The 17,525-nt window shown below is 36.5% G+C and overlaps 1 protein-coding gene across 1 annotated transcript; it reads left to right on the forward strand.

Annotated features, from left to right (window-relative positions):
• The first annotated feature begins 15,292 nt into the window (after positions 1-15,292).
• LOC125110250 (olfactory receptor 5AS1) lies at positions 15,293-16,231 on the forward strand. Its single transcript, XM_047747322.1, has one exon. It carries the CDS (start codon positions 15,293-15,295, stop codon positions 16,229-16,231), a length of 939 nt encoding a protein of 312 aa, XP_047603278.1.
• The last annotated feature ends 1,294 nt before the right edge of the window (positions 16,232-17,525 follow it).

Raw genomic sequence — 17,525 nt, forward strand, 5'->3', positions numbered from 1 at the left:
TAAGAAATGGAGTACTTCAAAATATTTGTAATTAAACAACCAGAAATGTTAATTAAGAGAGCCAGGAGGGGATGCAGCATAGTGAGTCATCATGGAAACAAGGGAAGAGGAGAATGTTATGAACAAAGAAGAAATCAATACTTTTACACCAAAATAAAAACAAAATTGAAAAAGGAGATTAGATTCACTGAACAGAAGATTATCATTAAAAATTTTGAAAAAAAGTTTCATTGAGGAAGAAACTACAACAATTAAAAAATCTTTCAATTTAAAATTTGGTTAAAAATGGTAAGATATTGAGTTGGAAGCTATCAGTTTTTTAAAGTCGGGTTTGATGTGCCATAGTTTTCCTACAGTAAATTATCACCGTGTTTAGGTGCACAGTTTGGTTGAGTTGTGACAAACACAGTCTTGCAACCACTACTACGATCAAGACAAGTTCAAGGCTACTTGCCAGTTTAATAAATACCACAATTCCCCCGCCCTTATGGGCAATCCTATCCCCTTCTCCAGCCTCTGACAACCAGTGGGAAACCACTGATACAGTTTATGTCATGTTTTGTCCTTCTCAGGATGTGATCTAAACACACACAGTTGCTGTATGTGTTTATACAAATACAGTTGCTGGAGGAGGACATTGAAAGGATGTGACCTCCAGTTGACTTGTGAACTGAACCTAGGCAACTGGGCGCTCCCTACCCCTCTCCTGTCCTTGAAATGCACCTTCTGCCCATTATTTCAATGTTAGCAGCCAATTCAAGGACGTAGCCTTGAGACTGGTGTTGAGACCACTTGAATTGAAAACATGATTGAATCCAGGTAAGGCCTCTAGATAAACTTTTAAGATTCGGGTGAGCAGGTGTAGCAATCTACTTGTTTTGTTGTCTCTCAAGACAAGTATTATATATAAGTTCCCTTGCTTTTTAAATGCCAATCTGGAATGTTCTGCCTCTTGCTTAGTTCTATCCTTGTCATCTGTGTCGGGGGCCAGTTTGCAAATCAAACATAGTGTACAGCATTTTGATTTGGTTTCTGTCCCTCATTGTAACTTTTGAGATTCAAGGATGTTATTTTTTATCCATTTACCCCCGCCTTATATTACTAAGTAGTAGTCCATTCTGTAGATAATGTCATTAGTTGATGGCTTCCAACTTAGAGCAATTATGTACAAAACTACTGTTCCTCTATGTTTTTATTTATTTTGAGTAGATAGGGTTAAAATTGTTGGAACTTATAGTAAGCGTAAAAGACTGTCAAACTTTGGGACACCTGGGTATCTCAGTCGGTTAAGTGTTTGCCTTTGGATCGGGTCATGACCCCAGGGTCGAGGGATGAGCCCCATATCGGGCTTCCTGCTCAGCGGGGAGCCTGCTTCTCCCTCTCCTCTCCACTTGTGCTCTTTCTTTCTTACGATCTCTGTCACCATCTCTGTCTGTCTCTCCAATAAATAAATAAAATCTTTTAAAAAACCTCACAAACTTTAACATAATTATCATGTTGCTTTTTATTGCCAACAATTTTTGAGAATTCCTGTTTCTTCTTTTTTTTTTTTCTTTTTTACTTTATAGGGGTTGTGTGGGATCAGTGGAGAAGGGCAGAGCAAGAAGGGGAGGGAGAGAGAATCTTAAGCAGGGTCTACATCGAGTGCTGGGCCCCCCTTGGGGTCTTGATCTCACAACCCTAAGATCATGACCTGAGCTGAAATCAAGAGTCAGATGCCTATCCCACAAAGCCATCCAGGTGAGACTCCGTTGCTTTAAATAATCAACATTTGGCATTTTCTTTCTGTTTTTCCTTTTTTTTTTTAAGTTTTAGCTATTTTAATAGTTATGGATGTATTTCTCATTGTGATTTTAAGTCCCTCTAGTGACCATTTTCAACATTTTTCATGTGCTTATTTCTGCCTTCATTTATTCTTTGTTGAACTATCTATAAATCTCTCTTGCTTATCTTGTTATTTGGTTTTCTTGTTTATTGTCATTGTGATGTAAGAATTCCTTGTATATTCTGCATACAAATTCTTTTTTTTATTTTTTTTTTATTTTTTCAGCATAACAGTATTCATTATTTTTGCACCACACCCAGTGCTCCATGCAATCCGTGCCCTCTACAATACCCACTACCTGGTGCCCCCAACCTCCCACCCCCCACCCCTTCAAAATTCTCAGATCGTTTTTCAGAGTCCATAGTCTCTCATGGTTCACCTCCCCTTCCAATTTCCCTCAACTCCCTTCTCCTCTCCATCTCCCCTTGTCCTCCATGCTATTTGTTATGCTCCACAAATAAGTGAAACCATATGATAATTGACTCTCTCTGCTTGACTTATTTCACTCAGCATAATCTCTTCCAGTCCCGTCCATGTTGCTACAAAACTTGGGTATTCATCCTTTCTTTTTTCTTTTTTTTTTTTTTTTTTACAGCTTTATAAACATATATTTTTATCCCCAGGGGTACAGGTCTGCGAATCGCCAGGTTTACACACTTCACAGCACTCACCATAGCACATACCCTCCCTAATATCCATAACCCCACCCCCCTCTCCCAACCCCCTCCCCCCATCAACCCTCAGTTTGTTTTGTGAGATTAAGAGTCACTTATTCTTTAAAGTATATGCACTTTATCAATATTTTTTCTAGTTTGTAGCTTGACTTTTTGTATTTTTATAGTATCTTTTTGAAAAGTGATATTATTTTTTATTAAATACAGTTTATTAACTTGTTACTTATATATTTGTGCCTCCTGTTTAATATTTAATCAACAAATATTTGTGGATAAATAAAAGAGTGAATAAACTTGATTATATTTTAAACTGTAAATTTAAAAATAAGTTGTTTTTTATAAATGATTAGATTCATAATTCATCACTTCTTAGATTATAAAATTTTATCTATGTAATTTTTCTAAGAATCAACCTCAAAATGCTAAATTTTATTCTAATAAATTTATTCAAATTAATAAATCAAATACATGTAATAAATTATGAATTGATATTGTAGGAAAATAGGTTTTTAATTTATTAATTTCTGTCACTGAAATGCATTTGTGGATTTTATTTACTTAGAAGAATGAAAAATATGTTGATTCATTATGTAACTGTAATGTCTATTGATTTCTCTTGAGATTCAATAAGAAATAACATAATTAAGAAGTATTCTGATGGTGAGTCCTATATTTTTCCCAATGCAAAAGGTAATAATTCACAATTTTCAAAGGGATTTATTACATTAAAGTAAAAATAGTTGGCAAGGAGTCTACTTTTCTTTATCATACAGTGATTATTTTTCTCTCAGGATAATCATCACCATGCCACTTATCCCTTCAGTAATAATTGCACTGTACATTTTTTTTTTAATTTAAGCTAAAAGGTGCACCAAAGGTTATTGTTGATGAGACCTATAGGGCATTTGCTTTGAATGGTCGATCTATCTCAAAAGAGAGTAGGATCAGCACTGCAGATTTGTGGCTTAAAAACCTGAAATGGCGATGCTTTCAAAAATAGTGGACAATCACCTTTAATGACATGTCTTCTTTTGCAATTTTCAAGACTTAGTTGTTTGAATTTTTGTTCCAAAAGTTCTGTCATTGCAAAGGTTTCATTGTTTTTGTTGTTGTTTTTACATCTTCCTTTATTTTAATAATGATGCAAGACAAGCCAGGCAAATTGCATTTGGAAGCCCAGACATAATTTCAATTAAGAACAAATGTTAAATGATTAAATTGACATCCTATGATCAAAACCAATAAACAAGTTTAGTGATATTACTTTAAAATTAAAAATAAAAGACAATGATGTTCAATGTTGTCAATTTTAGGCAACAATTCAATAGAAGGTATGGTTAGCAGAAAAAAAATGTAAAAGGTATGTGGAATAGTTTCATGGAAAAGAGTAAAATAGCAAATTATGAAGATTAATAAAAACATTTGTCTGAGTTGCTAAATTTAGGATCCATATCTGATCTGAAAATGAGTTGTATATTCTTACCCCTGAAGAAAAGATTTAACGTAATTTTTAAAGTCTAACATTACTAAAGGGTCTTAGAAAAAAATAACCCAACAATAGGTAACTCAAAACATCTATAAAGAAAATTATAACACATCATTAAAAGATTTTAAATAAATAGGAATAGTGACACCATGTTTACAAAGATGGCTCAATATTTTAAAGATATGTTTTACAAAATTAATCTTTAAATAAGCACAATTCCAAAGAAAATTGCAAAAATATTCTGAAAGTAGCAACTAATTTAATTATTTATCGAATAACCCAAAACTAAAAGACTAAGCCAATCCTGAAGAGGGATCTAATAGATAGTAATGTCATTATATGATGGAAAACTTACCAAGGAAGAAAGTTTCACATAGGCTGATGATCAGAACAGAATCCAGAAACAGATTCACATGTAAAGGAAAATTTAATATGTTACACTACACCAAGGATGAATGGAGAAAAAAAAAAAATATATATATATATATGAAAGGTGTATTTATATGTTTGAGAGAGAGAAAAAGAGAGAGAGGGGGGAGGAACAGAGAGGGAGAAAGAACCTCAAGAAGACTTGCCACTGAACATGGAGCCCAATGCAAGGCTTGAACTCAGGACCTTGAGATCATGACCTGAGCTGAAACCAAGACTCCAGTGCTCAACTGACTGAGACACCCAGGTGCCTTAAGAGCATATATTTAAAAAAAAAAAAAAAAAAGTGAGGAAAATATACTGTCTGCATTCAAAAAAGAAAAGATCCCTACTTAATACAATAGGCAAAAAATAATAATTCTAGATGTATTAAAAATTTAAATATCAGGGCACCTGGGTGGCTCAGACATTAAACATCTGCCTTCAGCTCAGGTCATGATCCTAGGGTCCTTTGCTCGATCCCCCACTATGTTAGCCAAAAAAAAAAAAATTAAGTGACTGACCATAACAAGTATATGGAATTTGAGGTATTATGTGCTTTTTTTGAGAGTATAAATACGAGCAAGAAATTTAGAAATCATTTTGTTACATTTTTAAAGCTGAACATAGGTATACTTTGTATCCAATCAATGCCACATCTCAAGATGTAGCCAGACTTGTACCTGTGCACCAAGTGACCTGTAGAGTAGCGTTCACAGCAGCATTAGTCATGATAGAAAGTAAAAGACAATTTAATTATGGCCATAAGGAAAAATAATACTACAAAACTGTAAAATTAAAGAGTGAAGGAATAATCACAAACATAAGATAGGGTTAGAAAGATAATATTGAGGAAAAGCAAACAATTTAAAGGACCAGCTGAATGCCATTGCATTTGTAATATTCAAAAGCAAATAAACATAGATGTATGAAAAATATATGTAAAAGCATGGATGAATTGATTTTTTAAAGTAGCTAAGGAATGAAAAGTACAGAAGAGTGTCAGTTGTCACTGTCAAGGAATCAGGATAATAGGTGTGATCACAGAGAATTTCCAATTTGGACAATACTCAAAGTCCTTCATTTTTATTTAACTTGGGAGGTGAATTTGTACATATTCATTTAATTTGATTTTCTAATATCTATTTTATATTTTTGGAATAGGTTAAATTTCACATTTTATGTACCAAAGAATAAAGATGTTTGAAATCTTAATTAAAAAGAAAAAAAATCACTTAAGGAAAATTTTTGAATTTAATTCTTATGTCCTAGGTTCCTGAGACTGCCAGCAGGTTTGGTGATTTGTGTACAAAACTCAGAATCACTGTTATGGTTATGGTTTATTACAGCTACAGAGTTAGATTAAAATTGGCAAAAGAGAAATGTGTATGGGGCAGTGTCCAGGAGAAACCAGGCATAGCTTCCACTTGCCCAGCCCTGGTGAGGTCACACAGACAGCATTTGGTTCTCTGGGCAGTGTTACCCAACAACTCATGAATTTTGTCAACCAGAAAAGCTTAAACAAATCTTAGTGTACAGTATTTTTTTTTTTTTTTTTTAAGTAGGCTCCAGACCCAGCATGGAGCCCAGCATGGGGCTTGGACTCACGACTCTGACAGCAAGATCTAAGCTGAGACCCAGAGTCAGATGCTTAACTGACTGATCCACCCAGTTGCACCAATGTAGAGGGTTTTATTGGACGGCAGGACATAGGTTTGGAGAGCCCCATAACTGCCCTTAGGTACATACTCTCCAGCTGCTCCACCACAGAACTCAAACTGATCCAACCTAGCCCAGAGTGTGTTCCAGGAAAGCCCAGATGTATGAAAACAGGCATTTATCTCAAATCACATCATTAGCTTAAACTGGTGTGGGACTCTAGGATACAAAGATGCTCTTATCAGGTAGGATATTCCAAGGATTCAGAAGTTGTCTCCCAGGGTCAAAGATCAATCTTTGAAGACCTTTGGAATACGCAGAGTTCGTGCAATCCAGGCTGACTGAATTAGCCCATTACTGCACAGTTCCAACATGAAAAACGGTGACAGTGATGCTTACAAAATTGTAATTTGGCTTTTTAGTTTTGCCAGAATAGAAAATGAATGAATTTTCTAAACATTAGTTAATTATTCTTTATGAGTATAATCAGCAGATTACTTCCATTTATAACTGCTATTCCTAATATGGTAATCCTACAGCACAGTCCATGATACCCTATGTAGCTTTTCAGTGATATAATGCTTTATCTACTTCCCTAGCCCACACAGGAAAAACATACATCCTGAATTGCTTTGTTTTTCTTGACAGGAAAAACAAAGAACTTTTAAACATTTTGTCTCTAAATGTGTAAATCCCAGGTTCTTGAAAAATAAAAATTAGTTTGCCTCTCACTATCCCATGAAAATGTACAACTATCCACAATACTGAAGACCAGAATGTTATATGACATGCAAATATCAGCAATCTAGAAACCTTGTTTCTGTGGGTCCAGACATTTAGGGAATGTTGTTTTATCTTCCATTTTGAGTTCTGCACTCAATTACCAATGTATGGAGAGGGGATTCCCCCATACCCAAGCAAGCAATGCTCTGGACTCCAACAGGGTATAACAGGATATCCTACAGCTTAGCTCAACTCTGATACTATCCACTTGGAGAGAGCATCAGATTCCACCGGTTAAGGACTCAGTCCCATAAGACTGTCCCCACTCTCAAATGCCAATCATAAGCCTGGGTTGTTACCCATGTTTCTGAAAGACTGGCTATTGATTGGAGCTTCCACTTACCCCCTCCTTGGATTATAATTTAAGGTCTGCATCCTATAAATTTCCCATCCACTTTAGATGCCCCTCACAAGTCCAGGTTATCACCTATACATTTGGCTGAAAAGACTATAAATCAGAGGTTCCCAGTATCCCCTCCTTGAGTTTGCTTGAACTGCTACAGTGGCTCATAGAACTCAGAGACACACTTCCCTTTCTGGATTACTAGTTTATTATAAAAGGACATAACTCAGGAATACTCAGATGGAAGTGATGCATAGGGCGAGGTATGGGGAAAGGATATGGTGCCACCATGCCTTCTCAGAAGGCACCATTTTCCCTGAATCTCCAAGTGCACCAATCTGGAAGATTCCCAAATCCCATACCTTTCAGTTTTTATGGAAGCTTTATTACATAGGCACGGCTGATGAAATCACTGGCTACTGGCAATGGACTTAACCTCCAGTATTCTCCCTTCCCCTTCCCAAACTTAGATGACATAGGGACATTCCAAGAGTCAACTCATCAGTACCATAGCAGAAGACATCTTCATCACTCTCAAAACTTAGAAAAATTCCAAGGGTTTTAGAAGTCTTGTGCTAGAAACTGGGGCAAAAACATTTCTTATATTTCTTATAAATGACAAGATCACACCTTTCCTAAATTGAAGCATACTTTTCTTTTTATTCTTTTTTTTTAAAGATTTTATTTATTTATTTGATAGAGAGACATCACAAGTAGGCAAAGAGGCAGGGAGAGAGAGTGAGAGGGAAGCAGGCTCCCTGCTGAGCAGAGAGCCCGACACGGGACTCCATCCCAGGACCCTGGAATCATGACCTGAGCCGAAGGCAGCGGCTTAACCTGCTGAGCCACTCAGGCACCTGGAAACATACTTTTCTAAACCTTGTATTTCCAACCACATAAAAGATGCAGCATATTGATAACTCACTGTCAATTCTGGATTATACCTCAGAATTTTTTCTATAACATTCCCCAAATGGACACTGGCATATCATATCAGACAGTTATGTGCAGTAACAGAAGCCTTTAGAGATTTTAAGATCAAATGTGGGTTTTTGTTTTTGTTTTTGTTTTGTTTTGTTTTGCTTTTTGCTTTAGCAACTCTAGTTTTCTCATTGTGAAAAATAAGCATTATCTTGCTACTGGGTTCTGGTGAGATAGAATACCTGACCACAGGACACCAGGTTATCACGAGTCCTAAATTTTCCAATATGAACACGGAGTTATAAGCTCTCTTATTGATAAAGTTAGGTATCCCATGAAGAACATTATGTCATAGAATTCTCATTCATGAAGCTGGCCCTTAACAAATCCTAAAGGTCCAAATAATTTTCAGGAGACCCTCACTTACTTTCACAGCATAGGATGGCACCAATCTCTATGGCTAATTAATGGAAAAGTTCAAACAAAGCAAACAAATTAAAAAAAAAAAAAAAAAAGCTAAGCCTGGTTGCTGGCAGGCTCTACATACTGTAGTGATTGCTGCAAAAAATACATTGCCATGGTGTTATTACCTCAGGCTAAGGAATTCCTGAAGAATATTGGAGAATATTGGATAATTTATCCATTAAGTAGAGGTTCCAGAAATAAACATTTTTAACTATGTTGCTCATAGAAGAATTATATTTCAGATTGGCCAATCAGGAGCATGAAGGAATATAATTGGTAGCAAACGGGAGGTTCAAGGAAGTTATATGGGGATGGGCTTTTTGGTGTGGGTTGTGTAGTTAATATCACACTCCTCAAATAATTCTTCCTTACCCTGGTTCAGTGGCTGGTGTGCAGGAAAGCAACACTTCCTCTATGAGATGGAGTAATGGTTGAACAGAATCAGGATGCCACAATGCCTTTCCAGCCCCATAACAGTCTAAGGAGAGAGAGAGAGTTCATCTCCAGCTCCCCCGAAACTAAAGCTGGAATATGTGCCCTACTCTTGGCTAATCAAAAATTCCATTCCTAACTTTTGAGTCTTTTGAATGTAAAGCAAGATGAGGGATTATTCACAGCAGCTGACAGTGGAAGGGGCTGGCAGTTGTCTGAAATGAAGCAGACTGTTCCTATGGTGCTACCCTCACTCCTCTATTTCCTTTGGTTCCTGCCAAGTTTCTCAACTTGTCCTCCAACTTCCTTATACTTCCAAGGAGTTAGCCAATCTATTTTCTCCTTTTAATAAGCAGAGCTGTTTTACTGTTGTTTGTCTCCATATCACTGTTTGTAAAACAGAAGAGTACTCTTTAAAGTGAAGGATATAATGGGGTTTGGGTAGCTCAGACGGTGAAGCATTTGCCTTTGGTTCAGGTCATGATCCCAGGATCCTGGGATCAAGTCCTGAATCAAGTCCCCTGCTCAGGGGAGAACCTGCTTCTCCCTTTGCCTCTCATGAATAATAAAGAGGATCTTTTAAATTTTTTTAAAAATGAAGTGAAGCCTATATTTTTGGGTTTTTCTGTTTGTTAAGATTTTATTTATTTATGAAAGAGAGAGAGAGAATGAGCAGTGGGAAGGGGCAGAGGGAGAGAGAGAAGCACACTCCCCACCGAGCAGGAAGCCTCATGCAGGGCTGGATTCCAGGACCAGGAGATCATGACCTGAGCTGAAGGCAGATGCTTAATCAACTGAGCTACCCAGGTGCCCCACCTTTGTGTTTTAATAACAAACATACACTCCTTATAGAAAGGGAGATTTTCTTTATAATCACATCTTTTTTTTTTATTTAATTTTATTTTTTCAGTGTTCCAAGATTCACTGTTATGCACCATACCCAGTGCTGCATGCAATACGTGCCCTCCTTAATACCCACCACTAGGTTCACCCATCCCTTCACCTCTCTCTGCTCCAAAACCCTCAGTTCATTTCTCAGAGTCCAATCTCTCATGCTTCATCTCCCCCTCTGATTCTCCCAATTCACTTATCCTTTCCTTCTTTAATATCCTCCATGTTATTCCTTATTCTCCACAGTAAGTGAAACCATATGATAATTTACTTTCTCTGGTTGACTTATTTCACTCAGCATAATCTCCTCCAGCTCCATCCATGTTGATACAAAAGTTGGATATGCATCCTTTCTGATAGCTGTGTAATATTCCATTGCATATATGTACCATATCTTCTTTATCCATTCATCTATTGAAGGGCATCTTGGCTCTTTCCACTGTTTGGCTATTGTGGACATTGCTGCTATGAACACTGGGGTACATATGGCCCTTCTTTTGACTACATCTGTATCTTTGAGGTAAATACTCAGTAATGCAATTGCAGGGTCATAGGGTAGCTCTATTTTTAATTTTTTGAGGAATCTCTACACTGTTTTCCCAAAGTGGCTGCACCAACTTATAATCGTCTCTTTTAAAAATACAACTAAGAGTTTACTATTTTTAAAATTATTTTTCTATTTTTTTTCCACAAGATGCTTAGGTTTATTAAATGAAATAGGGGAGGGGAAAGAAAGAACAGTGATTTTGGTACCTTCTCTCTCTGAATTTTTTTAAAGATTTTATTTATTTGTCAGAGAGAGAGCACAAGCAGGGGAAGCAGTAGGCAGAGGGAGAAGCAGGATCCCTGCTGAGCGAGGAACCCAGTGTAGGGCTCCATCCCAGGCCCCTCAGATCATGACCTGAGCTGAAGGCGATGCTTAAACAACTGAGCCATCCAGGCACCCCCCCTCAGAAATTTTCAAGCTGTATTTTCTAGCTCTTAATTCTTCACACACATTGTTGTTTTGATTGACAAAAGATAGCTTTTTTTTTTTCTAAATACACTGATCTTTTGTCTATTAAATAAGAAACCCTCTAGTAGCAATAAAAATGATTTTAATTTTCCCATTAGATAGAAAAAAGCAGTTATTTACAATATCTGGCATACAAGACTTATCCATTCTCCATTCTGTCTACCTTTAGAGTCTTAAGGTACAGACTCTATACCAATGTCAACAAGTTAAAATCCAGAATCAGAAATTTAAGTACTTATCAATGCTGCTGCAAATGCTGCTATAATTGTTAAAGAAAGCTAACAGTTGTTAAATGAATACAACCTTCTTCACAAGAGGCTAGGTTTTATGCACATTATCCCAATCTCCACAAGAATTTGATGAGATGGGCAATTATTATTAATAATTTAAAAATTAACAAAAATAAAGTTAAATAAGCAGCTTAATGTCTTACAGTTGTGACATGGCAAAACCAACATTCAAACTGAGGTTGCCTGAGATATTAGCTCTCACTCCTGCAGCTTATCATTCAAGAAATATTTCCTTGTACTCACCTAGAAAACCGAAAACCAAACACAAATCAGGGTGTTAATAGCATTGAGATTGTACTTTCGAATCGCCTCATATGACTAATGCTTTGAAGCGTCTTTCAGTATCTGATAGAAATCATAGCATTTACAGGAGAAAGCACATTTTTTTTTATTGTTTGATATTACTAAAATATTTTTGTTGTTGTTGTTGTTGTTGTTTTAATCAAGCATCTCCCAGTGATGGAGACATGTGTTTTGTTGTAACTAGCTACATTAGAGTCCATTCTGTTACCATTTTTCATCTTTCTCATTTAAAGTAAACCATTCAAGCCACACCACAGGAAAGGAAGTAGTTGCCTATCCAAAGTCCTCCTGGGGTTGGGAATTATCTTGGGGTCATGTTCCCACTTGTCACCGCCAAGAAGATAAATAGTCATCCATTATAAGACCCATTTGTAAAATTTGGAGAGAAAGGTTGTCAGCCTCTCACACAAAAGAAATTCCCTGATTCAAAATCCTAGATGGTGCTAAGGTAGATGACTGCTGTAAATGCAACAATGGAACAAAGATAATGTTGTCTTAGCTATAAGGTATGTTCACTGAGTCTCTGTGGTGTTTTCTTAGTTTGTGTGTGGATGTGTGGACTGGAGGAGTGAATGGAGGTGGTTAAAGATTCAATCCAATGGTAAAAGTATAAGTCCGATCTAACCTTACCCCTGGCATTTCCCAAAAACACGGTCTAATTCATTGCGCCCCTTATTGTCAGAAGGCAAAAGCTAACTGTTGCCTATTTTGGAATTTGGGTAAGTCCAATGGTCTAATTAATTGAGTAAGCTTAAGTAACCCTCATCAATTGAGTAAGCTTAAGTAACCCTCATCAATTGAGTAAGCTTAAGTAACCCTCATCAATTGAGTAAGCTTAAGTAACCCTCATCAGTAAGCAAATCTCTCTCCCCATGAGCACATACGTATGTTCACATATAGTATGACTACTTCGTGTTTGTTGCTATAATCATCAGTTCTGGGAACTTAGGACTTTGAAGTCAGATATTGAATTATTTAACAATCATAATGACCTTAAGAGTAATAATAGATAATTATGGATCCATTTTATGCATCTATAATATAATAAGTTCTGTAAATGATGCTATGAATTATCCAGTGTAATCCTACTTTCAACCTATGGAATATTATGATGCTAATAAACAAAACCAAGACATTCAGGAATACAGAACTTGAATGCCTTACGGAAACGTAGATGCTGCATCTGAGGTTAACATCAGTTTTGCCTCCCTCTGAATCCTGTGTGTTTAACCAGTACTACACAGTGCCATTTGTTTTGGTGTTGCCAGTAAGAAAATAAAACACATTTTAATAAACTTGCCTGACTTTAGAATTTCCATTACTAATCTCCAAAGATGAAAGTTTCCTATATAATCATGAAGCTCTTGAATGTTCTGACTCATTTGTCCTAAAGGACAATTCTATACAATAAATAAAGTAGGTGTGATTTTATAAACAAGGACAGGTTGACCTAAGGATGGAATGGCTCGTAGTACAAGAACCCAAATTAGAGCCCAGGTATCCAGACATTTACTCTATTTTCAATTTGCTGCAGCCTCTTCTGTACCAGTGATGGCAATTTGAGCCCCAATAAACAGGCAAATGTGATGGTCTGGAGATCTCAGTGTAGACCGTCGTCACTCTTAAAATCGAACTGATGCTAATAGTGAGATCTCATCTGATACAATCATTGAGAACCAATGGCATGAAATCTCCTGAATTTTGTATACTTTTTTATTTAATTAACTCTTTTTTTAAAAGATTATTTATTTTTTTTTTACTTATTTGTCAGAGAGAGCAAGCACAAGAAGGCAAAGTGGCAGGCAGAGATAGAGGGAGAAGCAGCGCCCCCCCGCCATGAGTAAGGAACCTGATCCAGAACTCGATCCCAGGACCTCGGGAACATGACCTGAGCTGAAGGCAGCCACCCAGACATCCCTGATTGATTCTACTGTGAATTCTTTAGTTAGAAGTTTAACAAAAATGATATAGAAGAAACCTTTTTATGATTATTGGATTGATTCTTTAACCACTGAATCTGTATAGATTGTTTATTTAAAGTTTATACAGCAAGTAATTAATTATATATTCCCTAACCACTTTAATCTCTGAATTGTCTTTTTAGCCACAACTTCAGAGAAAAAAGAAAAAACAAATTTAAGTGAGAATGTGAATGTTGTATAAATCTTACAAATGACCTTTGCACAGCATAGCCACATAAACATTTTTTCTCCTTTATTTTAGGAATTTGGATTTCTTCACCATAGTTTCAGACCCTCACCTTACTGCTTCCTCTTTAAGATCTGGTTCCCAAAGAAGACTGACCTCTCTTCTCAGTGTCTCTAGAAGATTGCAGATCATTTTACTTAGGGGTGGGGGACATCAATTCTGAGCTTAACCAGCATGGTAGACAGAATAGACCTCCATTATTCATTTGCCTTATTGCTCATTGTAGTGTTACTCTAGTATTACTAAACCTTAACTTCTTGCTGAATATATTCCGTCATGCCATAATTTATTTTCTATTTGCACTCACCCTATCTTTTTCCCCTCAAATAATTTCCTTCAGGGTATTTCTCATATAGCTGGTTTAGAAGCCCACTAATAAGAGCAGAGATACAGTTGTTCTTCAAGACATTTTATGTTTCAAGGACCTCACATCAGAGGTTGTCTTATCTCAGAGTTGAGATAGAGACATAAACCCAGGGAGACAAAGCAATAATTATAGGACAAGTGTAAAAGAGTTACTACTTCCAAACAACATATTTGCATAGAACACACACAGATACAGACACACACACACACACACACACACATACACACACTGGCTTTTCTTTATAAAAGAGCACAGATCATATATCCAGGATGAAAAGATAAGATGGATTTTGAGACACTTGAATATTTTATTAAAAATTAAATTGAGGGGAGCCTGGGTGGCTCAGTCTCCTGATTTCAGTTCAGGTCTTGATCTTAAGGTGGTCAGTTCAAGCCCTGAATTGGGCTCCACACCCAGTGTGGAAAATAAATAAATTAATTAATTAATAAAATTCAGTATCAAGCAAGCAATTAAAAGAAACAAAAAGGTCAATTTATTTGTTTTAATTATTTTTATTTAATACATGCTCATATTAGTGTTTATTATATGCCAATAACACAAATGTTTTACAAATATCTACTCATTTATTCCTCTAGCCATCACAGAGCAGTTTAATAACTTTATCAAGCTCACACAACCCATAAGTAGCAAATCTAAGATCTGAACCCAGTCATCTCTTACAGTAACTACTGTGTCTTAACTGTTATGTTAACTGCTTCTCAAGATCACAGATATTCTTCTGTAGAGTTAGCTAGCTTACCCGCAGGCACTTTTTTCCTAGAATTTTTCCCAACTCTCTTTTACATGAAAGAACATGATTTTAGGAGGGAAAAATAAAGCCTTGCTTTAAGGATTTTGCCAATTTTCACAATTCTACTAGATCTTATTGACCCAGCCACATTCTTTTCCCTTCAGCTTGAAAGGAACTGATTTCATTTCTTAAAGTGCACAGATTTTGGAGATTGACTGCTCCTCCGAACACCAACTCAGAATAACATCCCCTGGTACCAATGAAGACATTTAACTACCTCTTTTAAAGAAAATGATAAGAAAAGTAAATAAACCAAATAGATCACAGAAAATGTCATAGCTGTGATTTTATTATCCTTCTATTGGCTTCCTTAAAAAGGAGAATAAAGATATTCTCGCTTTATACATCACTCAAGTCAACTCACGTATTCTGATAACATCTATTTTGGAGAAGAAAAACAAGAAAACCAAGATGTTGGAGAGCAATTATACCATGCCAACTGAATTTCTCCTTGTTGGATTCACAGATTATCTCCCTCTCAGAGTCACACTATTCTTGGTATTTCTCATAGTCTATACACTAACTTTGGTGGGAAACATGAGTTTAATAATCCTAGTTAATATCAACTCAAGTCTTCAAACCCCCATGTATTTTTTTCTCAGCAACCTGTCTTTCTTAGACATCTGCTATTCTTCAGCAATCTCCCCTAAAATGTTGGTAAATTTCTTAGCCTCCCGGAAAAGCATCTCTCCTTATGGCTGTGCCATACAAATGTTTTTCTTTGGTTGTTTTGCTGATGCTGAGTGCCTTATTCTAGCGGTAATGGCATATGACCGTTATGCAGCCATCTGTAACCCGTTGTTCTATTCTACACTTATGTCCAGGAGAGTCTGTGTCTGCTCCATCGTGTTGGCCTACTGCAGTGGAAGTATGACTGCAATGGTACATGTGTGCCTCACGTTCAGGCTGCCATTTTGCAGCTCCAATATTGTGAATCATTTTTTCTGTGATATCCCACCTCTCCTAGCTTTGTCGTGTGCCGATACCCATATCAATGAGCTTTTGCTCTTTGCCTTGTGTGGCTTCATTCAGACGAGCACTTTTGTGGTCATATTTATCTCTTACTCCTGTATCCTTATCACTGTTTTGAGCATCAAGTCCTCAGGGGGCAGGAGCAAAACATTCTCCACCTGTACTTCCCATTGCATAGCAGTCACGTTATTCTACGGAACGCTCCTGTTTATGTACTTACGTCCCACAACCAGCTATTCCCTAGACACGGACAAGGTCGTTTCAGTGTTTTATACTGTTGTCTTTCCCATGTTTAACCCGATAATCTACAGCTTCAGAAACAAGGATGTAAAGAATGCCCTCAAAAAGCTATTAGAAAGAAACTGGACTTTTAAATGAATAAGAATTTAAATTATTTAAGAATATTCAAGATATAGCTTGCCCTTCCATGTCATCATGCCATGAATACCTAGTATGTCAACTCTTCGAAATTTATTATCATTTTTCAGAAATAAAGATAACTCTTTCATCCCCAATACGTTAAAATATTTTTGCCCCCTCATTCAGAAATAGGCTCTCCAAAATCATTCTACTCTGTGAAAGATACTTGAAATAGAATAAATAAAAATAATTGCTTTCCAGTTAGTGTTCACTAAATACTTTGTGCAATACTTTGTGACTCATTATGTTCTTTATCATGTTATATCAAAGATAGATGTTGAATTGTCTGTCAACCGCCCCATATGAGAAGCTCCTTGGCAACAGGGGCTATTTTCCTTGGTTTATTGTCCCAACTCCCATATAGTATTGGACATACAGCACATTCTCATTACATGTGTGTTTAAAGGATGAAAGGCTAGAATAAATAGATGATGTAAAGATGAGTGAGTAAATTTAGCTTTCTTTGGGAAACTGAGTCTAGATTCTGCACCTGCAGAACATTCATCATCAGGGACATTTGATGTCATTCATAATAAGCAATGGTGGTTTCACTGGCTCTTAGGAAATCAAATAGAAGTCACATAGCAATGGTCTTTTTTAATATTAGGACAGTGTGAAGTTATAAGACTCTGATTTTCTTTGGGCTAGATTGATTAGTGTAAGAGATCCTCTAGTGTTCCATTCATAGTGGGTACATACGAAAACCAAAAAAGTTTGTGAAGACCATCAAGATTATAAGCTGTATATATTACTAATTATTTGGCCATATGTTACTGAGTTAATCTTTGAGTCCCTGTCTTCAAGAAGAGGTGAAAAATTGCTCTAATCATTTTATTCTGCAAATTGACAATGCAAACCAATTGAAATGTAGACACTCCTTGCTCTGGGATCACTTTTTTTTTTTTTTAAAGATTTTATATATTTATTTGACAGAGAGAAAGACACAGTGAGAGAGGGAACACAAGTGGGAGGAGTGGGAGAGGGAGAAGCAGGCTTCCTACTGAACAGGAAGCCCTATGTGGGGCTCGATCATAGGACTCTGGAATCATGACCCGAGTTGAAGGCAGTGGCTTAACTCACTGAGCCACTCTGGGATCACTTTTGATGATTAAATTATCAGACATTTTCTGTGGTTAATTTTGCTCCTTCAGTTTCCATTTCCGTTGTTTTATCTGGATAAAGTTGAAAGAATAAATTGTGTACATGTGAATATATAATACTGTGCATTTTCTAGTAAGTCTGGAAATATGAA

Source organism: Lutra lutra, chromosome 10, assembly GCF_902655055.1.
Source record: "Lutra lutra chromosome 10, mLutLut1.2, whole genome shotgun sequence".
In the NCBI taxonomy this organism is placed as follows: Eukaryota; Metazoa; Chordata; class Mammalia; order Carnivora; family Mustelidae; genus Lutra; species Lutra lutra.